The 26,891-nt window shown below is 40.5% G+C and overlaps 3 protein-coding genes across 3 annotated transcripts; 1 reads left to right on the top strand and 2 right to left on the bottom strand.

The window, feature by feature from the left end:
- Positions 1-7,551: 7,551 nt before the first annotated feature.
- LOC104414388 (chaperonin CPN60-2, mitochondrial) lies at positions 7,552-12,262 on the bottom strand. The gene is made up of 18 exons (XM_010025470.3): positions 12,035-12,262; positions 11,623-11,647; positions 11,396-11,527; positions 10,728-10,887; positions 10,451-10,626; positions 10,262-10,357; positions 10,012-10,116; positions 9,843-9,929; positions 9,667-9,756; positions 9,493-9,573; positions 9,335-9,403; positions 9,160-9,237; positions 8,917-9,012; positions 8,672-8,771; positions 8,485-8,588; positions 8,229-8,334; positions 8,056-8,134; positions 7,552-7,929 (listed from the first exon to the last, which is right to left on the bottom strand). The coding sequence occupies exons 1-18, from the start codon at positions 12,070-12,072 to the stop codon at positions 7,824-7,826; spliced, it is 1,728 nt and encodes a 575-aa protein (XP_010023772.1). The 5' UTR covers positions 12,073-12,262; the 3' UTR covers positions 7,552-7,823.
- A 4,171-nt stretch (positions 12,263-16,433) lies between these two features.
- Positions 16,434-17,273, bottom strand: LOC120287216 (alanine and glycine-rich protein-like). Its single transcript, XM_039299943.1, has 2 exons — positions 17,108-17,273; positions 16,434-16,855 (listed from the first exon to the last, which is right to left on the bottom strand). The coding sequence occupies exons 1-2, from the start codon at positions 17,271-17,273 to the stop codon at positions 16,434-16,436; spliced, it is 588 nt and encodes a 195-aa protein (XP_039155877.1).
- A 4,574-nt stretch (positions 17,274-21,847) lies between these two features.
- LOC120287758 (NADH dehydrogenase [ubiquinone] 1 alpha subcomplex subunit 13-B-like) lies at positions 21,848-25,706 on the top strand. The gene is made up of 3 exons (XM_039301113.1): positions 21,848-22,227; positions 25,059-25,130; positions 25,229-25,706. The coding sequence occupies exons 1-3, from the start codon at positions 22,013-22,015 to the stop codon at positions 25,473-25,475; spliced, it is 534 nt and encodes a 177-aa protein (XP_039157047.1). The 5' UTR covers positions 21,848-22,012; the 3' UTR covers positions 25,476-25,706.
- The last annotated feature ends 1,185 nt before the right edge of the window (positions 25,707-26,891 follow it).

Genomic DNA, 26,891 nt, shown 5'->3' with positions numbered 1-26,891 from the left:
TGTGGTATATCGATAGGTATCAATGGAAGGCCATTTTAGATGTCTTGTATGACCAATTGATGAAGTTTCAGGAGAATTATTTTCTGGTCAAGGGAGGAGCTCGAATTCTGGGAAGGCTAAAGGTTCACGAATGCGGTTCAAGAATATGGAAAGCCAAAGGTTCAAGAACACGGAAAGCTAACGGTTCGAGAATGTGGAAGGCCGACAATTAAAGGCATTTAGTTCCCGTGTTAATAATGGTTTTTTATTAAGTTCCTAGGTAATTTTATTTTAGGTAGCTGAAGAGTCAAACGTTTAAGTTCCTAGGTCATTAAAATTTGTTTTTAATATTTCCTAATGCTGAAATCCTCCTATAAATAGAGGAAACTATCCAATGTATGGGAGATACGAATTTCATGAATGAGAATGATGAGATTTCCTTAACTTGAGTGAACTCCTTTGGAGAGTGGATAACTCCTTCACGTAGCTCCATCGACCAACTCAGAACCATCGATGCTTATCCAAGCCAATAAAGAAGTTGGGCATTATGTTCTTCGATGGATCATTTTTGAGTGAATAATGTTAATTACTTATCGGTACTTTGTGGTATATTGATAGGTATCAATGGAAGGCCATTTTAGATGTCTTGTATGACCAATTGATGAAGTTTCAGGAGGATTATTTTCTGGTCAAGGGAGAAGCTCGAATTCTGGGAAGGCTAAAGGTTCACGAATGCGGCTCAAGAATATGGAAAGCCAAAGGTTCAAGAACACGGAAAGCTAACAGTTCGAGAATGTGGAAGGCCGACGATTAAAGGCATTTAGTTCCCGTGTTAATAATGGTTTTTTATTAAGTTCCTAGGTGTTTTTATTTTATGTAGCTGAAGAGTCGAACGTTTAAGTTCCTAGGTCATTAAAATTTGTTTTTAATATTTCCTAATGCTGAAATCCTCCTATAAATAGAGGAAACTATCCAATGTATGGGAGATACGAATTTCGTGAATGAGAATGATGAGATTTCCTCAACTTGAGTGAACTCCTTTGGAGAGTGGATAACTCCTTTCGGTTTCTTTATCCTTGGAGCGTAGATCACCCCTTGGTGGTGAGCCAAGAAGCCCTTTATCCTTGGCTGGTGGAATCTTTAGGCCTTGGTGGTGAGCTTCTCCTATCCCGAAGTGCTTTATCCTTGGCTGGTGGAAACTTTAGGCCTTAGTGGTGAGCTTCGTAGATCTCGATCCTCATCCTCGGTTGGTGGCGTGGCCTTTATACCTTGGGAGGAGATCGTTCTATCTTTTCTTATTCCTTTTTGTTTGTTTATCATATACACTACTCCATACACTTAACCACAAAAATCCCCTTATAAAAATTTCCGTTCTTGAATCACTCACCCCATCACGCATCAAATGCCTAGATTGAACCCCAATGCCTTGGGTGAGGTAGCTCCCAATATGCCTTGGTTGAGCCAAGATGCCCTAGTTGAGCTAGGATGCCTAACTTGAAGCCGGATGCTTCGGTTGAGCCGGGATGTCTTGGTTGAGCCAAGATGTATGTTAGTGAACCTTTTATGTATGCTGGTATGTTTATTGCAATTTGACTTGATGTGTTCATAGATAACCTGAAGGTAAGCATGCATGGAAGTTACATTGAAGGGATACATATGTGTGGTCGAGGTGAAGCAATAATATTGCTATCGATCTCCCATCGATATTGTTCATGCTAGATTTGATGACGAATTGTCATTCTAGTAGATGATTAGGGATTTTTACTTACTAAGTCCTTATTTTCAAACTTGTGGGCAGGAAAGCGTCACATTAGTTTTAGAAACCGCGGTCATGTTAGAGATAGGAGTTTGCCCTGACCTATGTGGAAACTTGTAGTATGGTGTAAAAAGAAAAATGGGCCGTTGAAAAAAGGGCTTGTAAATGAATTGTTGTAATATAGAGTAACGTGTTCTGTTTGATGTATGCCCTAATCTTCCAGTTGTTGTTTGTTTGGGGAGTTATTTGTTCACGTTTTCATATGCGCGTGATAACAAAAAAGAAAAAAAATCAAGACGATGACAAGCCTAGGACTTCGCAAAATTAATCTTGCTACTAATGACCCTGGAGATGGAGTCGGGGTCGTGACAATAGGACCAAGCAAGGACACCACCATCATAAGAACAAGAAATGGCAGACACGAACGATCCTACATAGTCATCTCAAGACCCCTATGATCAAGGACTTTTGTTCTTATCCCTTGGACTAGACACATCTTACTATGCTCAACCAACAAATTGGCCTTGACATGTCTGCCGACATTTCAAGATCCTCCAAGACTCATGAAGAAGCATCCTCCTCAAGCAGCATAAACATGTGGAATGCCCTCACAACACAAGTCATCCAAAGCCCCTCTGATATTAGACTTTCAGAACTTGAACAAAATACGAAGAACATCTCGAAATGCATAACTTTGATGATTCATATTATGACTACAATGCCCATGACAAAATATAGGCCTATAGCTAAATCATTGTTGAAAAAGTATTGTAACAATATGTTAGGGAAATCACTATTAACAATCACTGTTTATATCGCCCAGAATAATTCCCGACCGAATTATCCAAAGTCTCTATTTGTTTTGGACCCGTGAGCATGGTCCTTGTTTGTTTGTGACCTCTTAATACCTATAAAAGGCAAAGAGCATGTAATGTATTGGATAGAGGCCCCGTTTGGTTCAACTTTGGGGAAATGGCTTTGCATTTCCCCAAGTACCTTTGAGAGAATGAGCATTTTGGGAAGGGAGTTGTGTTTGGAAACCAATTTTTTGTGCATGTTTTGCAAAGCTATTTCAAAGTAAAAAGAAAAATGAAAAAGGAAAACAAAAGGGAGGAGGAGATCGCGTGGTGAGGGGAAAATTGTGGGGGAGCAGCTGGTGGTGGTGAGGAGGTGGCTAGGCGGCGGCGGCGGCAGCCGGCGGCGGGGGGGGGGGAGGCGTCGACCTCGGGTGTTGCGCAACCCAGCCGCTTGAGGCCACGCAACCTCGGGCGGCGACCACAGCCTCGGGCGACACCGCGACGAGGTCGCGCGCCTCAAGCAACGCCGCCTCGGGTCGCGCCGAGGTCGAGCGACCCAGGTGTTGCCCGAGATCGCGAGGCCTCAAGCGCGCGGCCCTCGGCGGCGCCGCTCGGGTCGCTCGACTCGGCGGCGTCTCGCCCGGGTCGCCGACTCGAGCGACGCCTCGAGGTCGCCCGACCTCGAGCCACCTCGCCTAAGGTCGCGCGACCTTAGGCGAGGCTTTCCGGTGGCCAGATCTGGCATCTCATGGCTGAGCGCCGACCACCGCGAAGCTTGGCCGAGCAGCAAGTCCACGGAAGTCCAAGGATGAGCGCCGCCCACCACCGCGAAGCTTGACCGAGCAGAAGTCCATGGAAGTCCAAGGAAGAAGATGAACAGTGTTTTGGAGGGCGAAATGGAAAAATACAATTATCGGTAAGGGCAACATTGGAAAGAAAAAAATTCATTAAACCCTAAACTAGCATTCTGAAAATAAGAAAGCCCAAAGTAGGTCTAGACTCGCTTTGGGCTTTCAAAGATTCCGAATGCCGGCATTTGGGAAATGCAAGCTCAAAAGTGTAAACCAAACACCAAATATTTTCCCCAAGGGGCTTTCGGGGCTGAAAGCCCCTTGGGAAAGCTGAACCAAACACCCCCAGAGTCCCTTGAAGTAAAAGTGAGTGTGAAGATTCTCAATGTCTCTCTAAACACATCTTCTTCTCCAGCCTAGTAGAATCATTTTAGGAAATGTAACTCAAATAGTTAAAAATGGATACCGGGAAATCTGGAGTGTCAAAAGCTAGCACGAAAGGACACTTGAGTGCCAAAAATTACGAAAATGACACTTAAGTTCAAACTTGGAGCAAAATAGATCACTTAAGTGCCACTAGCGAGAAAATCCGGCTAAAATGCTGACGTTGCAATTTTCCGACAAGTTACGTGCAAAACGACATCGTTTTGCGCGCTAATGTGTCTAAACAGTGTCAAAATGATATATCATTTTTTGTGTTAACGTGATAAATAATTATATATATATATGGCTGAGGGCTCAACCCTCGCCGTCACCAAAAAGGTGGGGGAGGGTCGGCGGGGCTGTCGAGCCTTGGCCGGGAGCTAACGGCCCCAACTGACCAATAGTGAGGGCCTGCGTGCCCACAAATTTAGCCGTACACTTTCCATGTACGCTTGATCACGTGAAGAAGATTCATCACTATATGCTTCCCTGTTTTGACCGTATTTATATGGCCAAATCCTTGACGATAGGAAATCACGTGCCCACAAATTTAACCTATATTCTCAAGAAAAATATTTGTGGTATCTCCAATGAGGCATTCCTTAAATATGCACTCTTCCTTTTTTTGACATTGCCCCCACCATCACCTCTATTGGTGATTAGCCTAATATATAAACTTTTGATTTTTTAAATATTATGACTCCATTATTCTGTTTTTTTCATGTATCATTGGTGAAATTTTAATCCAGAATAGCTTTGTGGAAGGCCAAAGTATTAACTTGAACTAGTAATCATCCTCTTTAAGCATCACCTTTGTGGCTCTTGTTTCAGCGGTATCACTACCGCTCAAAATTAGACTAAGTGAAAGCGAATTCTGAATTCTTTTCAGCATTTTTGTGTATAAATCCCAAAATCAAGCTCCGTGATTCCACCTGCTTAGAAATACTTCTTAACATTGAGCAAGGAAGGTAGATTTTTCCTCCAGAATCCTCATGTTGAGAAAATGAAAAGCAAACATAAAACGAGAAAAAAAATATTAAAAGAACGGCTCCGACTAAAAAATAAGAAAGAAGGATGGAACTATATTGCATCATCGCTTGCAAATACAAACCCAGTGGATGATGAAGCAGACAAATAAGAAGTTCAAGCACATCATATATCTTCAGGCCCGCATATGTTGTCCATAGTCCTCTTTAACCCTCCGCCTCAATATCTGTCGCGGCTGTCGTTGAAAGACCCCAAAACTTAGTGCCACTATCGAAATATCCAGCCTCCTCCTCGCAGCCTAGTTCTGCTTCAAAATCGTTGGCGATGTATCGAGCCGGAAATCAGGATCGAACTAAGAGTAGAAGACAAAGGAGAGTTCGAGAGGCCAGTCGGTGGTTTTTGGAGCCAGAGCCGAAAAGACGACAACGAGGCGGAAAGGCGAAGAAGGAGGAAGGGAGAGGATGGAGATGGAGGCCTTTGTTGCAGAAGAGAGAGGTCGTGAAGGAGGATCTCATCTCTACAAAGAGGAGAGAGAGAAGGCAATGCATTCATTTTTACTTGTGTCGGTCCTTTACTCAGTCTGTAGGAGAGAGAAACAAGTGCTAGGATCAATTTTTTTAATTCCATGTCATGGGCACGTGGCGCAATTTGAATGGAACACGCACGCCAAGTAGGTGAGTGGTGTGGTGGTTAGAAACCACTGAATATTTTCTCCAATATGGTAGTTCGGGTGTTTAATTAGATAGTTCGATTTGCTTTTTAGTGGAGGTTGTTGTGCTCTCTCTCTCCCCGGGGCTGTCTTAACAACGTATATTTTGTAAGGGCCTGTTTGGCAATGTGCCAAACAAAGGCAAACAAAGGCCAAATTCTGATTTTTTGTTCCTGCACCGCTTGGGACGAGAATCGCGTTTGGTAAAATTTTTGTTCCCGGAACGATTTTGGACAAGATTTGAGAATAAAAAAAAATTTGATTCTACGTCCGAGAATCGAAAAGAATCAAAACGTAAAACCCTTGTTCTTCTCTTTCATCATCTCGGTTGCCATCCGCCATCGCCCGCCGCCGTCCGCCACCGCCCACCGCGCCCGCCGCCCGCCGGTCGCCGGTCCACCGCCGGCCCGCCGGCGAGGTCGCCGGAGGCTCGCCAAAGCCGGGCGAGGTCCGGCGAGCTCACGGAGGCAAGCCCGGCCACCGCCGAGGCCGGCCCTCGCCCAGATCTGGGAGGCCGAGCCTCGGCCGGTGGCCAGCGAGCCTTGCCCACCGCCGCCGGTGAGGCTCACTAGCCACCGACGAGGCTCGCCCGCCCGCCGCGAGGCCCAGCCGGCCGCTCGCCGAGGCCGGGCGAGGCTTGCCCGCCGATGGCGGGCTTGCCTCCTCAGTGAGCGTCGCCGGCCGGCGACCGGCCAAATGAAGAAGAAGAAGAAGAATAGAAAAAAAAAAAAAAAAAAAAAAAAGGAAAAAGTAAAAAAGTAAAGAAATTATTTAAAATTTATTTAAAAATCAAAAGAAATTAATTTGGAACATAATCAATTAATACGGTACCAAACGCAATTCTATTCCAAAATCAAAAATTTTAAACAAGCTTACCAAACGCGTTTTTTACTCGTAATCGCCTCCCGGGAACAAATCAAAATAATCATTTCTAGTCGAATCAGCCTCCCGGAACAATCGTTGCCAAACGCGCCCTAAGTTTCTCTATGCTTTATATCTTTTATTTGCCTATACCACTTATCCAATGCTTCCCGCTACCGCGGCAAATACATCTCCAAGATATCAGAAGATGTTTTATTGTATAAATAGCTTGCATTTGTTCATGCAAACTAGTTTGCAGCACAATGAGCGTTTTGAAGAACATCTGTTGGAAGCAGAATTTATTCATTCTTTCAAACCAGCGTATCAAGAAAAAAGTTTCGAAGTTCACGCGAATTACATAGGAGATAAAACAAGTCATTTAATAACTGGTCAATCTATAGCTACTGATCTGTGGAAATATTATAATCTATCTTGACCATCTATTTGCAACACCCTTCCTATAGAGAAACGAATGCTTGAGGAAGTTTATATACTGAAAACCAAACTCCCACGAAAGTTCAAGGACCATAAGCTATTTAGTTTATGGAAAGAAAAATGACACAAATGGTCTTTAAATATTGGCTCAATGTGTAACGTAATCCATACCTCAACACAAGCACACTCCCAACATTAATTAGGAAATTTGGCCAAATAATGTTGACTCCTAGGGCCGCAACCAATGGAGTCACTAAGTACAACGACATTTCGAAACATCATATTGTACGAACACCAAAATGTTGACTCAAGTATTCAATGTTAAATCAACAAGTTAGAGCTCGCCTTTCATATTCAAGTAAGACTCCATGAGATGTACACCTCCCGACTCGACTTTAAGTATATTGGTAATAGTAGGCCTTTGGTCGAACTCAATGTTCTTCGAGCTTTTCAAGCCAAATAACATCCGTGCATCCTCTTTTGTTTTTCAGTTACTTCATTGTACCCAAGAGCCACCCAGCCAATCGACGTTATTAGTCAAATTTAAGCGGCTCCAACCTAACTCTAATCTATCTCGTGGCTCAAGTGACGTCTCGGTTTCACCCTTCGGTTTTACCCTTAGTTACGGACTTGCTAGCAGCCAAGGGCTGCCGCTTCGGCTTATGTTTAAAGTTTACCCACGGTCTAAATGTCCACCGTGCTAGACTCAACGCAGCATAAGTAGAGCTATCCCCCCCGATCTTCCCCGTTGTCCGCACACTTCACCAATTCAACTTTATAACATTATGATGCAAAACTTCGACAAACGATAGATGGCTCAAGACGTAAAAACCAAAATTAGGCAGAGAAGATGAAAATCCTTGGGGGTAAAAGATCCAATTACAATTTTCTTCCTCACAAGAAACAATCGATCTCTTCCTACCTACATTTCGATCTCTCAGACCAGGATTCGCATTTATCGTAAAAAAATCAACTCATACAAGATGGGCATAAACCCATCTTCCCAACCAAAACCCTTTCCCCCTTTCCTTATAAAGATTGGTGAGTTCAATTCGCATGCACCATCAATCGGAAGTCTATGAAGTCTAATAGTCCATGCCGCCCATGCCAGGAGGCATTGATGCACCCTCCTTATCGTCCTTAGGGAGTTCAACCACAACTGCTTCAGTCGTCGTCAACAAGGACGATACACTGCAATAAAGAAAAGATTGATATTAGGCAAGTGGAAGAGAAGATACAGCTAGTCCAAATCAAGAGTAAATGCTATAGTCAAAACAAAGAAGAGAAGCACCGCAGAAAGCAAAGTTACTCTCTTACCTGGCAGCATCAACCAAAGCAGTCCTGATAACTTTCAGTGGATCGATAATTCCAGATTTCACCATATCAACATAGTCACCTGCAAAGAATTCAATAAGACGAGAACAGATCCCATCTCTATATTTGAAAGAATAAACCATCCTAGAATTGTGTAGGAGGAAAATTGTGAGTACCTTTTGCTGCATCATATCCTAGGTCAGGGTTATCCTGCTCCAAGAGCTTCCCTACAACAACAGCTCCCTCAACGCCGGCATTGGAAGCAATGGTATGCACAGGTGTCTGCAATGAAAATAAGTTATTTGCATAAACATGAAACAAATATGAATCATTCCCTCAAGTGCCCGAAACCTGTCACGTGTTTATTATTACATCCCTTTTGAACTTCAGTAATTTGCAACATATAAGGGAATCTGAAAAAGAAATACAGACCTTCAATGCATTCTGAATAATCTGGACACCAATCTTCTGATCAAAGTTGGCAGTCTGCAATTTGTCCAACTCTTTCGATGCATAAAGAAGAGCAACACCCCCACCTGCATTTCTGCCTCGTCACACACTTGTCCACATAATACAACTCTATGCAGGTTGAACCGCAAATATGGGTAGAGAAGGTTACCTGGTACTATACCCTCTTCTACAGCTGCCTTAGTGGCATTCAAGGCATCTGTAACCCTATCCTTCTTCTCACCTACTTCTGCTTCACTAGCTCCCCCAATCTGTGCAGGCGAAAGAAATAAGATTTGTAAAGCTTTCATGTCACAGATCATAAGAAACATCAAAACAGGGAACTTACACTAAAGTTTATTGTGTTCCCCTATAAGTGGAAATTAAGTAAATGGAACATCTCTGTGTGCAACTAACCTTCAAGACAGCCACACCACCGGATAGTTTAGCCAATCTCTCCTGCAATTTCTCTTTATCATAGTCTGAAGTGCTCAACTCAATTGCGGACCTAATCTGTTTCAACACAAGCAGAAGAGGTCTAGTTAAAAACTAACTTTCAATCAAAAGAAACAACCAACATACCATACAAGAACAGCTATGGAATCAATGACGTTACAGGTGCCTACACTTCCCTAGGAAAGACAAGAATACACCACAAACCTGTTCACATCTCTCCTCTATGGACTTCTTGTCACCAGCACCATCAAGGATAATTGTGTCATCTTTAGACACCGTGACCTACAGATTCATTGGAGACAATATGTAAGTAGAAGTCACTAACAGCAATGCCGGAATTAAAGGGGCCAAATTAGTTCAAAATGGTACCCTGGCTTACCTTCTTGCAAGATCCAAGCATCTCAAGATCCACCTTCTCTAGGTTCATCCCCAGCTCTTCAGTTATTAACTACCAAACAGAAAATAAAAAACATGAATAAAATGCTTAATCATATCAATTGGAAACCAGACTTAGGTCCTATCAAGCAGATAACTCACTTCACCACCAGTAAGACTGGCGAGATCCTGTAGACCAGCTTTCCTGTTCTCTCCAAAACCAGGGGCCTTAATAGCACAAACCTAAGCGAAACACAATGGAGAAAAGTTCAGCACTTCCCATTCATGATATTGATAAGGAATGGCTAGTGAAAAACCTGATAAAGCATTACCAACCTTGATACCAGCGCGAAGCTTATTTAGGATAAGAGTTGCCAAGGCATCACTTTCAACATCCTCAGCAACAATTAGTAAGGGTCTTTGTCTCTGAACAAATGCACATTCTGTCAGACATGTATCCATGCAATGGCTAACTGGATATATCAAAATGAAGTTGGTGCATTGTTGGGTACCTTTAGTGCCAACTCTAAAACTTTTACAACCGCATTTATACTAGAAATTTTCTTCTCATGGATGAGTATGAGGGGATCTTCTAACTCCTGTCAAAGCAAAAGACACCATCATTGAGTGTTGCTGCAGAATCGCAGATAAACCAGGCAAACCATCCATAAAGATGCTTACACATTTCTGATTCTTCTGATTGGTAATGAAATAAGGGGAAATGTAACCTCTATCCAGCTTCATGCCCTCAACAACCTCTAGTTCATTGTATAATGTCTTTCCATCCTACAAGAAAAAGGAAATAGAAAGCCATGTGCCTCAGCAATTAGTAAAAGAGGCAGCTCAAACCATTTTTATGCATACAAAACATCAGCACAACAAATATACAAAATTCTAAAAATAATGCATATTGTGATATGTTGCAACTTACAGAGATTGTGATAACACCCTCTTTGCCAACTTTTTCCATGGCCTTTGCGATCAATTCACCAATTTCCCGCTCACCATTAGATGATATTGTTCCAACCTATCAATATATGTAATGAAGCTGTCCACATCAGAAAACCAGCTGATGCCAACTGCTACTGCATAAAATCGTAAAAAGCAATGGGTATAATACCTGTGCAATCTCCTCTGATGTGCTGATCATCCGTGCCCTGCTTTTTAAATTTGTTACAACTGCATCAACTGCCAGGGTGATCCCACGTCTCAAGTCCATTGCATTCATCCCAGCTGCAACTGACTTGCATCCCTCGGTGAATATTGCTCGTGTGAGGACTGTAGCGCATGTGGTGCCTGAAATACAAGGAAACTGGCATGAGTAAGCATCAAATATAATGAGAAAAGAAATTCTAAGCACTGCCAAAAACAATGCATAGGCAGGATGCTTATCCCACCATCTCCAGCGACATCATTGGTTGCATTTGCAACCTGCTTCACGAGACTAGCACCAACGTTTTTAATTCTGTCCTTGAACTCAACGCTCTTTGCCACAGTAACACCATCCTTTGTCACCTTGGGAGCACCAAAGCTTTGCTCAATCACCACATTACGACCCTTCAAGTAGTAAACAAAAAAAATCATATCAAATGATTATTAATGCCAATCATATCAAAAAGCAGCAAAACTAGCACAGATCACTGCCAGATCCCACTTTCCTAATGTATTTGAGTATACACCGCCCAGAAAACATGGAAGAAAAAAGAGCTCCTTTCACTTGAATTATTCAAGTATACATTATGACCAGTTTTAAATTAATGTCCAAAAAGAACAGCATAAGAGTCAGCAGCTTCAAAACTTTCACACAGCTGAGCAAACAAAAATTACAAAATTTCGAAAAGCTCTGAAGAGTAAATTTGCTTCTTATGCAGCAGAAATAAGGAAGTTATCCCCCAAGGAGCAAGACATTGCCAACACTGCATTACCTTGATTCGGAAGTCACTCAACAACAAGAATTAACCAATTTAAGCTGTTATTATGGCAGTCCCACGAACCATTTTACCATGACAATACTCCAGCTAGCCACCAGACGTATACTGAAATCAGGGATGCCAAATAGATTTACCTTCGGGCCCATAGTGACCTTCACAGCATCTGCAAGGTCTTCCACACCCTTAAGCATCAAGGCACGCGCCTCGACCCCAAATTTGATGTCTTTGGCAGCATAATTCCTAGCCCAGCTTGCTCTGCTTCCAATCTGCGCAACAGCAACATAAAACAAATTGAAAATCACAGAAGCAACCTCATGCCGATTCACATGCCCGGAAATCCGTCGAAGAAATTAGCACTGACCTGGTGAGCACTGTTCCTCGCAATCCTTTGACACGGGAGAGAGACAGAGAAGCAAACAAAATACAAGAAGCCCACATCAGCAAAGGGAGCGACTTAGAAAAGATTCAGCATCTTGCCAGATTGATGAGAAAACAAAAGCAAGTCGAGGTAAAATGCATATTTTATAATTTAGCTTTCGAAAAACAGCTGATATGACGAGAATGTATCCAGTCCGGTTACTCCAGGGCTGGTTCTAGCACTCAAAAGATGGAGCCTTTCTGTTTCCGTTAGCAAGGACGTAGAAAGGACGAGCGCACCCAGATTAGCTTCCACTGTTTTCTCGCGCTCGTAGAGAGAACAGCGAATGAAGACAAAAAGACCATAAAAAAAAAAAAAAAAGGAGCCATAGCCAGAGCAAATCTGGGAGAGTTACCTGGCTTTGGAAGCAAGGCTCGAAGCGAAGCGATACATGGTAGCAGAAGAAGAAGGGGGACGAGGCAAGACGAGAGGAAAATGGGAGGAGTGATGGAGTCGCAGAGCAGAGAGAGAGAGAGAGAGAGGGAGAGGGAGAGGGAGAGGGAGGCAGAGCTGGCGAACGACTCGGGGATCGCAGGAGGGGGCTATGGCACTTGAAGAGAGCGGAAGGCTCTAGAAGGAGGAGGAGCTTCTAGGGTTTAGGGTTTTTGGGATGTCCATTTTAAGAAAAACAGCAAAAAAAAAACGATGAAAAAGGAGGGATAGAAAAATAACGGAGAAAAAGGAGGACGGGGAGAGATGGTTCGCTGTAAACGGCGTGGACGGGTCACGACTCACAAGCCCGCCTCACTCGCCAGAAGACGCATCAAGGATTTTTATTTTATTTTTATTGTAGCCCCGCTCTTGGGTTTTCTTTTTTCTTAAACTCGATCAAAGATTCAAAGTTAATCTTGTGGGGGTGAAAAAGCACGTTGCCGTGATTGACTAAATTTATATTCGTGAAATCGATAGTGTTTCTATAAAAACGAGGTATGCTTCAAAAGAATAAGAAAAGAGCATGAATTAAGATACGTTGGTATCTTAGTCCATGAGAATTCTGTAGGATTGCACACAAATGTAGTGATAAAGCCAAGTAGGATTGGAGAGGGGAGCCCCGTTTTGAATGCATTTAGGACTAGTTAATATTATTTTCTTATGAGCATATCCATTTATGACAAATATTCATCAATTTTTTTTCCATTTCTTGCATACTCTACCAAGATAGATTTGGGATTTCATGTTATATCATCATCTAAAATTTGGGATGATTTTGGGACGTGTACTCAACTTGTTAAATTTGAGTTCAGAGTAGAGTTAAATATTTCAAACTTTTCTAGTACATTTTCTATCGACTGTGTATGTAATATGGATTCCATTAATCTATTATATAGGCAACCTACTTCATATGAGACAAGATATCGAGAATAGTCATTCCTATGTGTGGTAACTATTTGGAAGGATTCTTACTTAAATAGTACTCAAGAAAACATTAACCAGTGGGAATACAACCCCTACTTGATGCATGATTAGGTATTTTTCTCATTCGCCCTTTCAAAAGGCCGCTAGAAGTCACTCCTTGGAAGGATTCTTACTTGATGCATGATTAGTGTTCCTTTGTCCACGAACTCCACATGTATTGGAGAGGCTCCAAAAACAATCTATGCCAAATTTGGAGCATAATGATTTAGGCCATATTTGTTAATGTTTCTATTTCTCTATTTTTCTATCTTTTTATTCTCCGGAATATAAAAAGAACAGAATTCCGTTCGATAATATTAGTTAATTTTTCTATTTCCCATAAATAGATCAAGAATCGAGAATAGATTAAAAAAACGAGAATTAAAAAAACTTACTTCTTTATTTTTGAGAATAAAAATAGAAATAAGGTCATTTTAAATAGAACAAAAAAAAAAAAAGCTCAAGTTAACCTAATGCTCGTCTTTACACATTTGACAAAATGTCTAGTTTTCTCGACTCGATCTAAGTACCAATTTTTTAAAATATATAAAAAAAAAAATCTAAAAATTTAGGAAAAAAATTAGAATTAGATTTTGAGTAGTTTCACTAAATTTTAATGTTAATCCTAGTTTAGAATTAATTTAACATTAAAAAATGTGAAAATATTATTATGAAAATTGGAATCAAAATTAAATAAGCTTTTTGGGCTTTACTATGAGCATTTTTTAATGTTGTTTTATTTTAGAGATAATGCTAGGTCGCGAAAGCTCGATAACTCCAAGCAACGTGTGCTCTTCTTCTCAATAGATCTATACACATGTTTATTGTAATGCTTAAAGATTTACTATCAACCTTCTCATATTGTGAGTTATAAACCGATGAGACTTTCTATTGTCATTTTCAGGTATCCATCTTTGATTAACTACATGTTAGATTTTCTTAGGTCATTTAGAATATCTTGACCAATTAAATCATTACAAAAGTCCATTTTTATCCAAACATGAAATGTTAAGTTTGTTTATAAATAAATAAAAAAATTGGGAATAGAAATTTTTAGGCTTGTATCAAGCATATTCTTGTTATTTTTCTATTCCAAAAATAGAAATTTTATGCAATTACCAAAGACATTCTTTTGCTTAGAAACTAATCCCAACAATAGAAATTTAAAAATAAAAAAACTATTTCTAAACATTTTTTGTTCTTTGGAACAAAAATATTACCAAACACATCCCGAGGGCATGTTTGGTAACGTATGTACCAAATAGTGCCTAATCCTATTCTTTGTTCTTTGGTACAAAACAAGAACAAAATTCCATCTAGTAACGTTTTTATTCTCACAAACAAATTTGTTCCTGGGAAGAAATTTAGGATAGAATCCAAATGCAAAAAAAGAGAAAAGAAAAAGAAAAAGTTGCTCATTTGTTCTTGGGAACAACTCCCAAATCAAGCTTCTTCTTCTTCTTTTTCTTCTTTGGTCCCCACCATGGCCTGGCTAACGATCTTGCCAAAGTGTTGCCAACCCCCAGTGAGGCTGAGCCTCATTGACCCGAGCCTTGCCAGTGGATGGGCGAGCTCAATCTCACCAGATTTGGGTGACATCACAAGCTACGGTTGAGATAGATGACCGGCTAAAGGAAGATGAAGAAGAAGAAAAGGCAAAAAGAAAAGAAAAAATGTAAAAAAAATATTTAAAAATTAAAAAGATTTTAAGTCACAAAAGAATTTGAAAGTTATACTAAATGCATTTATATTCCAAGAATATAAATTTTAGATGTTGACCAAATGCCTTCAAATGCTCAAAACTCACAAATTAATTATAAGCGGAAATTATTTCCGAAAATAAAATGATCACAAAATGCACCCTTAGTAACCATAAAAGGTTATAACCATTTGGGATGGATTTTATGCTTATAAATTAAAACCTTTGACATGCAGGACTTGGAGTATCGCATTTAGAAATTAAAATAACTTTAGCCAGGTTAAATTTAGCCCTAAAATTCTGTATATTGGATTTTTTTTTTCCAAGTCGCTAGAGCAGAATTTCAAAGTATTGTTATTTCAACTAAAATTCTATTATTCCTCAGAATTCGGCTGCAAAATGTCATTTGTACAAACTAATCTGGATGAATGTCGTACATTATTTTGGCATTTACATTTTAATTTTTGTCCCTAGTTTATACACCAACATCACTCCCCTTAATAATATATGTCGCTTTTTCGTTAATGTATTGGTAAAAATCGAAGTCGAGACCATCTTTTTCAATATGCCTTATTGCATGGAAAGATCTATTGGATGGCATAATCGGACTATTGTGGAATGTGGATGAAAAAGGTGTTTGAAAAATCATAAACTTATTATATTTGTGACAATTTAATTTTAAACCTTTTAATCGTATCAATTTAATTATAAACCTTTAATTTAGTGCTAATTCAATCCTTCCAGCTAATTTTGGCCGAATATAACTTATATGGGTTAGCCGGGTTTATGTGGTTCCACCGGCACCAAATGGACTTTTTTTAATAATATATTAATTTGTAATTATTTTTTTTCTCTCTTTCTTTTTCTTACTTTTGTCGATGGTTGAGCGGTTGGCCAGCTGGCCTCGCCTGGGTGGCCTGGCCATTAGGGGTGAGCATGGTTCCCGGGTAGAATCGGGAACCGGAGAACCGCACTAGAGGGTCCGGTTCGATTCCCGGTTCTTAAGGGACCAGTTCCAGTTTCTAGTTCCTTTTTTCTGGGAACTGGGAGTTCCGGTTACCGAAACGGGAACCAGAACCAGAATCGTTATGGAACCGGAACCGAAACCGGTTTGGTAGGAAAAGTTCTTGAGAAACACAGAAAGGGAAGAAAACCTACAGGAAAAATAATAAAAGAAAAGGGGAGGTCAGCAAAAAAAGACAGCCGTAGGAAGTGACGTGAGAGAGAGACATGAGAGCAGAGGAAAAAAAAGGAAAAAGCAGAAAAGCAGAGAAGCAGAGAGAGACTGTTCATTCCGTCGTGCTCTACCCCACAGCCGCTCGAGGGCTTTACTACGTTGGCCACCGCACGGCGTCGCGCTCGTCCACGAGCACTGCGTCGAGTCTCCGTGCCAAGCTTCACTGTGGGCAGCCTAGTAGCGCATGCAAACGTTTCTATTTCTCATGGTTTTTCTTTTGTTCCCTAACAAAAAAAGAACAAAACCTCGTTTGCTAACGCCACATTGTTTTTTTGTTCCCGAAAAAAACTTGGCTCTCGGAATGGTTTGGGAGAATGTAAACAAGAAGCAAAAAAAGTTGCTTCTTGTTCTGAACAACTTCTAGAAATAAGCTGATTTTCTTTTTAATTTTCTTTTTATTTCCTTTTCTTGCCGCAACCACCGTCAACCGCCGGAGCCACCGCCACCGCCACCGCCGACGGTCGCCGCCGCCGCTCCGGTCGCTGGTCGCCGCCGCGCGGCGCGCCGGTCGCCGGCCGCCGTCGCTGCCGCTACGCCGCTGCCGGCGCTGCCGCCGGCCGCCGGCCGCTTCTCCGCTGCCGCCGCTGTCGCCAGCTGGGCCAAGGCCGCCGGCCGCTGCGCGCCGCCGCGCGGCCGCGCCGCGCCGCAAGTCCCCGCCCCGCCCGCACCACCGACCGCCGGCTCCGGCCACCACTGATGCTGGTCTGTTGCTTCCCCTACCGGACCTCCCGCCGGTGCTGCCGCCGCCCGCCGCCGCCAGACGACCGCCGCCACGGCCGGCCGGCGGCGGCAAGGTTGGCGGGCTTGGGCGACGGCGACCGGCGGCGGAGGTGGCGGCAATCCGGCTTCGGCAATATTAAAATGAATAAATACAAAAAGAAATTGATGCATTATCAAACGCATTTCTATTCTTTTCTATTCCAAGAGTAGAAATTTTGTGTCGTTATCAAACTGCTTCTTTTACTCCCGAAATTGTTCCCTGAGCGTAAATAGAAAAGAACCATTTCTGAAAAAACTCTTCCCCCGGAACAGAAGCGTTTGCATGCGCTACCCTAGTCTCCGGCCACCACTGATGCTGGTCTGTTGCTTCCCTCTACCGGACCTCCTCACGAGCACCCTTCCACGATGCCAGAACCGATCGCCGAGCCACCGCGCTCCTCCGCCTTTGCTTCGACGCCCAGAAGCCCTCGCTTGCGCTGCTCTCCGTCTGAAGTTCCGCCACATCTCCGCGTAGCTAGCAACCTGCGCTCTGCCCGACGCCATAGTAGCTCGCCTTTATCGCCGGCGCCCCTGTCGCAGCACCTCTGCACACCGAACGCCGCGTCGTTGCCACACCAGCACCACAACTCGATGACCCGACGCCCCTTCTGCCGGAGAGTCTCACCGTCTCGCCGCACCAGCCTCACCTGCACTGCCCTCCCTTTTTGTGTTTGTTTTTCCATAGGAAAGAAAAAAAAAAAGAAGGTACTAGCTAGTTTTCATATTCTCTCCCTAAATGTTTGCCATGTGATTTTAATGTTAACAGCAGTAGAGATTTCAAGACCATTCTTTTATGGGCAATTTAATTTTTTGATGGGTCATGACCAATTTGCTGTTAGTGCTAGCTGTTACTCTGTAAAATGCTTGGATTTGCATTTTCATTCTATTGTACCATTTTTTGTATGTGGATAATGTCATCTAGAATCCTAGATACACATACTGTAGAATTTGTTTGGGTTGTTTGGGCTGATGTCAACGTCATCCTGGTTAATGGACAATGTTAAAGATTTTGCAACTTTACCGATCTTGATTGGCTGGTATGTAGAAATTAGTCCAAATATTCCTTTTGTTTTGAAATTTTTAATTATATTATATTATTGTTGTATAGTTCAAATCTAAAATGAAAATGAAAAAAAAAAAAAATGTTAGAACCCTAATCGACCCTAAACCCGTGATAGATAGGTTCCAAGTTCTTGGTTTGTTTTTGTTTCATTTGCCCAAGTTCTTGCCTTACGAATAGGTTCTAGATACCAAAAAATAAGGAATTTGTACCCGAGGGTAAGTTTCAGGTTCCAAACGGAATCAAACCGGAACTTGGAATTGCTTACCCCTACCGGCCATGGCAAGGCCAAGTCCTGATCCTTGCCAAATCTAGCCTAGGCGAGATTGACTCACCGGGTGAGGGCAACCCCATTGAGGCTCCCTTTGCCAAATTCTAGTGAGGTCGCTCTAGACTTACCAAATTTTAGTGAGCCTGACCTTCGCCAATTGCTAGGGTGACCTCACTAGAGCATTGCCTAAGTGAAGGTGATGTCCAGTGAGGCTCACTAGAGCTCGGCCTCACCATGGCCAAGCAAGGCCAGCTCACTTGGTCGTCACCTATCGTTGGTGGCCAATCACCGACAAAAGAAAGAAACAAGAATAAAAAAAATATAAAAATAAAAAATTGAAATATAATTAAAAATTATTCACATTAGTATCGATACCGCCACATAAATTGGTTAGTATTCACGCGCAATATCTGGACAAAATTAACTAAAATGACTAAATTAGTACTAAGTTAAAATGTTTATGACTAAATTGGTAATATTAAATAATTTAAATGTAAATTGGTACTAATATAATAGGTGTAAGACTTTTCTAACACTTTTCCCGACCGTGAATGGAATAGCAAAATCAACCTTCTGAAACTCAATGGTAAATATTCTTTGCATTCTAAACAGTTTTGGAAGCATTAGTATAATTGCAAACACACTACGCACCAGTTTTAGGTCGGTCAATTTTTTATTGCTCTCACTCAATTGGCACATGCTATCTCGAGATCGATTTTGGGGAATTTCTAGCGACCAACTATGATACAGGACACCACCGGCCGCGGTGGCTCCGCTGGATAAGGCCCTACTGATCCTCAGCCCAGAGGTGAATGGTTCAAAACCCAGGAGGCGCTAGGTGTATTAAGTGTGACTCGGGGTAGTGGGTCCTCCCGCTAAGTGTCACCCTGGGGTTTACTACAAGAAATTGTCGACCGTAAGCCTGTTCCTCCAAAGACAAAAAAAAAAAAAAAAAAAAAAAAACTATGATACAGGGACCTACTTACCTTTTACCAAAAAAACTAAGATATAGGGACAAAATATTAGGGATATTATAGATCTATTAGACTTGACACATGATTATTAATCATAGATTGCTGTTCACGTATTTATTATATAACGAGCTCGATATCCAAATAGATGGAGAATTATGGTGAATTGTGGCATTTTTTATAAGGCAAAAAAGTGGGACCGTGGTTACGATGATTTTTCTGCGATTAGTAGTAATACATCACTTTAGTTGATGATAGGAGATCCTATCACATTTTTCCACAAAGTTTCATTTGTTTCACCAAAAATTGATAATTTGAATAATATTGTCTTAAACTTTAATGATTATTATCATTTATAAAAATGAGTCAATAAACATATTTAAATTATTGATAATAACTCATGCCTAAATATTTTTGTAGGAAAATTATTCAAAAAGTTTTAAACCTGTTATATTTTTGTCAATTAAACCTTAAACATTTTCACAACTTGCCAATTGAGTTCATTTGACTGATTTTGGCTGGAAATTACTAATATAGATGTAGGCCGTTCTATATAGTACAAATATTTTAATATTTTTTCAAATTTTTTATTCTTCTCTATTTTTCTTTTCTTTGTTTTGCTACACTTTTGGCCGATGCGGGTTGTTGAACCTTGGCTGGCAATTGCGCGAGGACAAAGAAGCCCTCACTGGCCACTTGCGAGGGTCGCGGCACAATAGCTACAAGCTCAAGATTGGGCAACCATCGTTGCGAGTTGAGCTCGAGCAACCATGGATGAAACAACCTTGCTGGTTTGTGACCACCATGGCCATGAACCCATACCTCGAGCTTGAGCAACCATGACAACGGCATCTTGCGACCATGGCCACAAGTCAAAAGAGTAGCAATGGGCGAGGCAGCCTTGCCGATTCGTTGTCACCATGGCCATGAACCTATATATCAAGCTCAAGCAGTTATGACAACTGCAAGCTTGAGATCTAGCGACCAAGGGAGGCACCTGCAAGCTCAAGATATGATAGCCATAGGTAAGCGTGTCGCAACCCTACCTAGTGGCCAATGAGGGCTTTGTTACCCTTGCCTAGTGGCTAGTGAGGGTCACTAGAACCTTGTTGGCCTCATATATATATATATATAAAAGTGGGGGAAAAGAGAAGAAAAGAAAAAACAAAAACAAAAATTTCAAAAAAAAATAATATAAAAAATTGTTTAAGTTAATACTGTCCATGCCACAAGGATGATTTGCGTTCATATCGGCGATTTTCTATCAAAATTAATTGGATTGACTCAATTGGCAAAATGTAAAAGAGTAACGTCAAATTAAAGAGTTTAGAATCAAATTGGTAAAAGTGTAACAAATTTATAACTTTTCGAATAAATTTCACTATTTTTGTTGATGATGGGAATGTTTTTCATTATCTCTTTTTAAGAGGCCTAAATGATCAAAATTAAGATTTTTTTTTTTATAATTAAATAAACAGAGCCTTTTTCTGGAGATTAGATGCACAAATTGAACTTCGGGACGTGAGATGAAGTTTAGGCCTACTTGAACATCCCAACTTCTCTTTTTCAGAAAAAAAGGTTTGTAGCAATATTTGAAAATAACCTTTAGACGGATGACAAAGGAAATAAGAAGAAGGGTCAATATCACAAAAAACTTCAAATTGATGTATTTATGATAAATTTATTCAAAATTAATTTTTGACCACAAAAACTCTAAAGTAATATATTTGTGATAAATTTACTCTAAACGACCATAGAAAACCTTGTACACTTATGAAAAATTTATTATAAACTAATTTTTTTATTACAAAAATCTTAAACTAATACATTTATGACAAATATACCCTATGCTAAATTGGATAAATATTACAAAAACCACGAAACCGGTACAATTGTGACAAACGGAATTGGTACACCAGTCAAATATCACGTGTCATCTAATTCAATAATTTGATAGTAAAATTTATGGTTAATGCTCTAAAAAATCTCAAATTTGTACAGTTATGACAAACTAATTTTTGATCACCAAAAACCCCAAACTAGTATACCTTTGACAAATTTACCCTAATTTAGTATATTTATGATAAATTTACTTTATGTCAGTTTCCATTAAATTTTACTGTCAAATTATTAAGTTAAATGATACGTGACAGCTTAACCTGGTGTACCGATTTGGGATTTTACTTTCCGTTTGTCACAGCTTATACAATTTTTTTTAAAAAATTGTGGTACATATATATAAATTTAGGATTTGTAGTCTAATAAATTAGTTTATGATAAATTTGTCATAAGTATACTAGTTTGAGATTTTTATAATTTGTTAGGGTAAATTTGTGACGATTGTGTGGTTTGAGGTTTTTAATGATAACAAAATTAGTTTGTGGTAAATTTGTCATACGTATATTCATTTGGGGTTTTTTAAGATAAAATTTAATGAAAATTATTATGAGGTAAATTTGTCACAAATGTATCAATTTGAGATAAATTTATCAATTTGTGACAAATTTATTAATAGTCTTCTAGTTTGGGTTTTTTTAGTGGTCAAAATTTTTTTGAGTAAATTTATCATATCTATACTAGTTTGGTTTTTTTTTTCGTAATATTAACTCTTAAATATTTAAGAACAGTTCAAGAATTATATTAGACGAATTAAAATTTTAAGAGTAACACTACAGGTTGGACCATAATACGGTTCGTATTGTTTTCTCTTGTCATTTTCGATCAAGCACATTCCAACGTTTCCACAACTCTAGAACGACGCCGTCTGAACAGTCTCCCAACTCCAACAATCGCCACCGCACCACCTCGCAGGTCCGGAGCTCCCCGACTCTCTCCTCTCTCTCTCTCTCTCTCTCCTCTCACTGGCCATTTCAATAGCATCAAAAGCAATTCCTTCGCCAATCCCTCTGCGATTCGTAGGGATACCACACAGGCGGCGAAGATGACGGAGGCGATGATAAGGAAGAAGCCGGGCATGGTGAGCGTGAAGGACATGCCCGTCCTTCAAGACGGCCCGCCGCCGGGTGGGTTCGCTCCGGTCCGGTACGCCCGCCGGATCCCCAACACCGGCCCCAGCGCCACGGCCATCTTCTTGGCCGCCTTCGGCGCCTTCTCTTGGGGCATGTACCAGGTCGGCCAGGGCAACAAGATCCGCAGGTAATCTACAACATCAATCCAATCCCACGGTTAGCCGGGTAATCTCGTTTCTCTGGATTGCTCGTTTCTTGTTAGGGTTAGGGATTGTTGGTGATTTGGGGGATTTGTTTTATCTTCTTTTTTTGGTCTGGGTTTTGCTCAATCTGTTGAGTTTCTCGCATTTTCCCTTTTCGCCTTATCTGGTCTAAAGCCGTTGGGAATGTGATTTGGTGATGGAGCGATAAATTAGTTTTCAAGATGTGGGTTTTTGTAAGGATTGAACCGAAAGGAAATGCTAGAGTGAGCTTAGAATGAGCAAGCATTTTCCATTTCAGTGTCCCTTTTTTTTTCTTTTTTTTTTTTGTGAATATATTGTGGCAGCTGAGAATTTGTGACATTGCTTGCGATTTCAGTTGACTTTGTCCGCTTGCTCTGTCTCGTGGGGAATTAATATGGATTTTTAGGTGGAGGATTGGCATATGATGCTACTGCTTTTATGTTTTACGAATAAGCACGGTATGAAGAGAAGTTAGATGAGGATTAGTTGCTTGAAACATTCGCAATGCCATGTTACATTCATTGGATAACATGGAAAGGAAGTGCTCTACTTTACAAATGGGTGGAAGAAGCATAAGGGTATTTGGTAGATGATTAAGCGGTTGAGTTGCAAGATGTTGGAGTGGACCCTGTGAAAGTGACAATCTGCTGGCACCAGTCAGGGAGAAAATGAGGGTCGGCAGTTCTTTGATGATTCGAGATGCACACAAATGTAAACTATCCAAGGCTTCAGAATTTGATGAATTTCATTCTTAGTTTCTGAGGATAAAAATGCGGAGTGATAAAAAGGGAATTGGGTCATCCACTTGCACGATGCTCATCTCTGTCTCCTCTTTCCTGAGAAGCGTATCGAAGGGATGTCAAAATGAGATTTTTTTATAATCAAATGAGACTCATATAATGGGTTGGTAAAGCAACGTATCAAATTCAAATTTATGACTCTCCGGATTGCTAAAAGTGTGATGTCCACAAAGTCTGATCCTTGTTATCAACTCAGTTTATTCATGTGGAATTTTGCCTTCCAGTTACCATTAGACTTTTGGGCCATTGCCTTCCACTTTTGTTGCCTCTGGCAAAGATTCACTGAAGCTGGTAATGATCCTCACAAGTGGAGTATTCTGACTCCTCTCAGTGATTTTGTTGATGGCATAATGGAAATGATGATTTCACACCTCTGCTTTGTGGAGATGGAAATTTCATTTAGTCACTACTAAAGTGATAAATCTGGAGTTCTGTCAAAAGGGAAAATCTTTGGGTCCATTGTGCTTTTGTCAACGGGAGTTGTACTTTCAATCTTATTATTTTGCATGCCTTACTTAAGGTTTGTAATAGTCTTCATCAATAAATCTAATGCAAAGGTCTCTTCCGACATTATAGTTCTATGCATGCTTGTAACTCGTCCCAATATTATGTTCTTGGAAGGCTGGCGTATGCAAGTGAATTTTACTAGAATGTAAAGTACTTTTGTTAGAAAAGAGATTAGTCCCTTGTAAGTTTGAAAATAACAAATATATGATGGATCTGCAGATTTCACTTATCTTTTGAGCATGGAACAGCATCTACTTCAATTCAAGTCTTGAACGGTGCTGTTCCAAGAGGGCTTGGATCAGGCATTTCCAGCTTTCTTTTCTGCTAGAAGTCTCTTCCTTTATTGCCTTGCAGTGGATAGGCTAGGTTGCAATAGAGCTGGGTTTATCTTAGCTTCACTATAGGCAGTTCAACTTAATCTTTGCTGTAAATAGATGTTATTATGTAGGCAAACTTCTCTGTAAGCATATTGTGCTCATCTTATAGAGATCGAGTGCTTCCGATTTTGAATAATCTGCTACTTGCTTTGGGTTACTATAGTGAGGTATGATCAAACTATGTCTTTGCTGCTGAATGGCGCACTCATAGTTGATGCAAAATTGCAGTAACTTTGACCTAAATAATTTTCAGTTTCGTTTAGTGGGACTAGCTATATTAATTGTTAGGGAGAGAATCGTCGAAGTTGTCTATGCTGTCTGCTGATATGCAAGAAGAATGGATTAGAAGTGTATAACTTGGTATATTTTAGGGTTTCAAAGAGCCATATAGCATGTTCTGCTGTTCAAAAGCATAATGTTTCAAAGAGCTTTTAAACATTGGCATATTATTTGTGTTACTTTTTGCTTTTTATCTCTGTAAAACTTGCTGTTTCGGCCTGCTCTTCCTTATTGTGATCTTATGTGAAGGGAAACTCAGGTTCTTTTGAAGAAAAGTTTGTTCCCTCCTTATGGCCACTGTTGACTCCTAGACTGTTTAAAGCATCTTTTGATTTCAATTTGCTCTGGCATACATTTCTGCAGTTTCACATTGAATGTTTATGTGCTTTCTGGGTCTCACTTTGGTTACCAAATGATAGAGCAATGCATGATGCAGACTCTGGAACAAACTGCAAATTACTCAAGTACAAACTTTACGTTGCAAACTGTTTATGGTTGTGAATATAAGAAAGACATAAAAGTAATACATATAACACTATCGTCTGCTGTGATGGCTTTCGCTGAAGTCTGTGTTATGCTTTTACTCTTGAAATGAGATTTGCGAAACGATCATTACTACTTGAAAAGTCCACTTACAGGAAGTATGTAAGTGAACTGCATTATTCTGATCTGAAGATGATGGATATGGAGGTTGACTTGTAGGCATGACAGACATCTTTGGATCCATTTGGAAAAAGTTATCATAGATCCAGTTTCGAAATCCACATCTATGTCTTTTAAATCTTGATTGCCTTAAAGAACATTACATTGACAAGATGCATGCATCTGCAGGGCACTGAAGGAAGAAAAATATGCTGCGCGGAGAGCCATATTACCTGTGCTGCAAGCTGAAGAGGACGAAAGGTAAAACAGAAGCTTTGAGATGGCCCCATTAGTTAACTCATTACTGCTGAATTAGGAACAATAGCTGAAAGACATCGAACTTTGGCTGTTCTGCTCAGATTTGTCAAAGAGTGGAAAAAGTATCTTGAGTATGAGGCTGAAGTCATGAAGGATGTTCCTGGTTGGAAAGTCGGTGAGAGTGTCTACCACTCTGGGCGGTGGGTGCCCCCATCAACTGGTGAGCTGCGCCTGATGTTTGGTGATCTCGTCGCGTGTGGCCGCTTGTCAGTTGTCATGAAGTCATCTGTTCTCCGCAGTGCGACTTTTCTAGTGATCTGCTTATTTTGCTGGCTCACAAATAAATAAAAATTTGTCTTGGTACCTTGTACTTGGACCCTGACCAGAGTTGATCATCCTATTCCTTCATGTTATTGTCTTTGCGAAAGTTTGAAGGAAAATCTGAAGCACCTTCCCATTAGCGTTTTTCTACTTAATGTTTGGGAGGACCTGACTGTATCATTGGTTCTGATCTTTTGCTCATAATGGAGCTGAAACTTTATGGAGATTGGACTCTCAGTTGCGGCTCATTCTAAAGCAGTTGTTTGTGTTCATTTCTTGATTTAGATGCACATAGATATATCTACTTAGGGTGCGCATGACAAATTTTTGGAGAAGAAATCAATTTTTGCTAAAATTAATTTCTTAATTTCTTTTTCCTGGATGAGTTTTTAAATAAAGAAATGCGTTTGATAGCGACTCAAAATTTTTATTTTTAGAATATAAATTTATTTAATAATAGAACAAGATTTCTATTTCTAGAGGGGTGGGGGTGGCAACTGGAGTTTGGTGGCGGCACAGACGCCGGTGTCTGATGACCCATGGGTGGTTGGTGGGTGGCGGGGGTTGATGAGAGCGGATGATGAAAAAAATTTTCATTTCTTATTTTTGTTTTAGAAATAAAAAAAGCTAAAATTTTAGTTTCTAAGTTTTGTTTCAAATCTATTTTTGAAATGTAAATTTGTTTTCAGAAATTAAAAATGAAATTGCATTACCAAACGATTTCAAAGTGACTTGAATAATAAAATGACGTAGAAGTAAAGAAATAGAAGTTTTGTTATACGCGTCCTTAAGTTGTTCTGTGCACAAACAATTGATTTTTTTTAGGATTAAAACTCTTTAAGTGGACTATCGCTTTGGTGACTGCGATAGTTTGGGCTCTCTCCCTTTCACGAAGAGAAAGAATTCGAATTTCCTCACAGTCGCTTAGGGTCTTAAGTAGGATGCCGGGGATAGTGGTCCTCTTGCTTACGTGTCCCCCAAGTTTATTCACCTCCAAGTTTACTCACCTGTATGGGTTTCGAGTAGACGGGATTTTTAGGTCACAAAAAAAAAAAAAAAACTCTTTAAGTGGAGTAAGATTAACTGTGTAATAATCCTTAAATAGGCAATTTCCTCTTTTTGAGGATCAAAACTCTTTTAAGTGGAGCCAGATTAAATGTGTAATAATCCATAAATAGGCAACTTCCTTATAATATACACTAGATCTAGCTCCTTGGATGATGATGATGATGTGCTATTAATAGATCATTTTTTTTTTTTTTTTTGGGTACTTGGGAACTACTGTATAACGTAAACCCGAAGGGGCACTAGTGCATGAACTCATCTCCCACGACACCCCACTTTAAGTCGCGCAATGTGATGAGTTGGGGAATCAAACCCTGGCCAGTGGTGTGGCCAACGTACGCCCATCACGGGGTGGGTTAATTAATAAATCATATTGGG

The sequence above is a fragment of the Eucalyptus grandis genome, chromosome 8 (genome assembly GCF_016545825.1).
Source record: "Eucalyptus grandis isolate ANBG69807.140 chromosome 8, ASM1654582v1, whole genome shotgun sequence".
NCBI classification, from domain to species: domain Eukaryota; kingdom Viridiplantae; phylum Streptophyta; class Magnoliopsida; order Myrtales; family Myrtaceae; genus Eucalyptus; species Eucalyptus grandis.
This window is presented reverse-complemented; position numbering and strand designations above follow the sequence as displayed.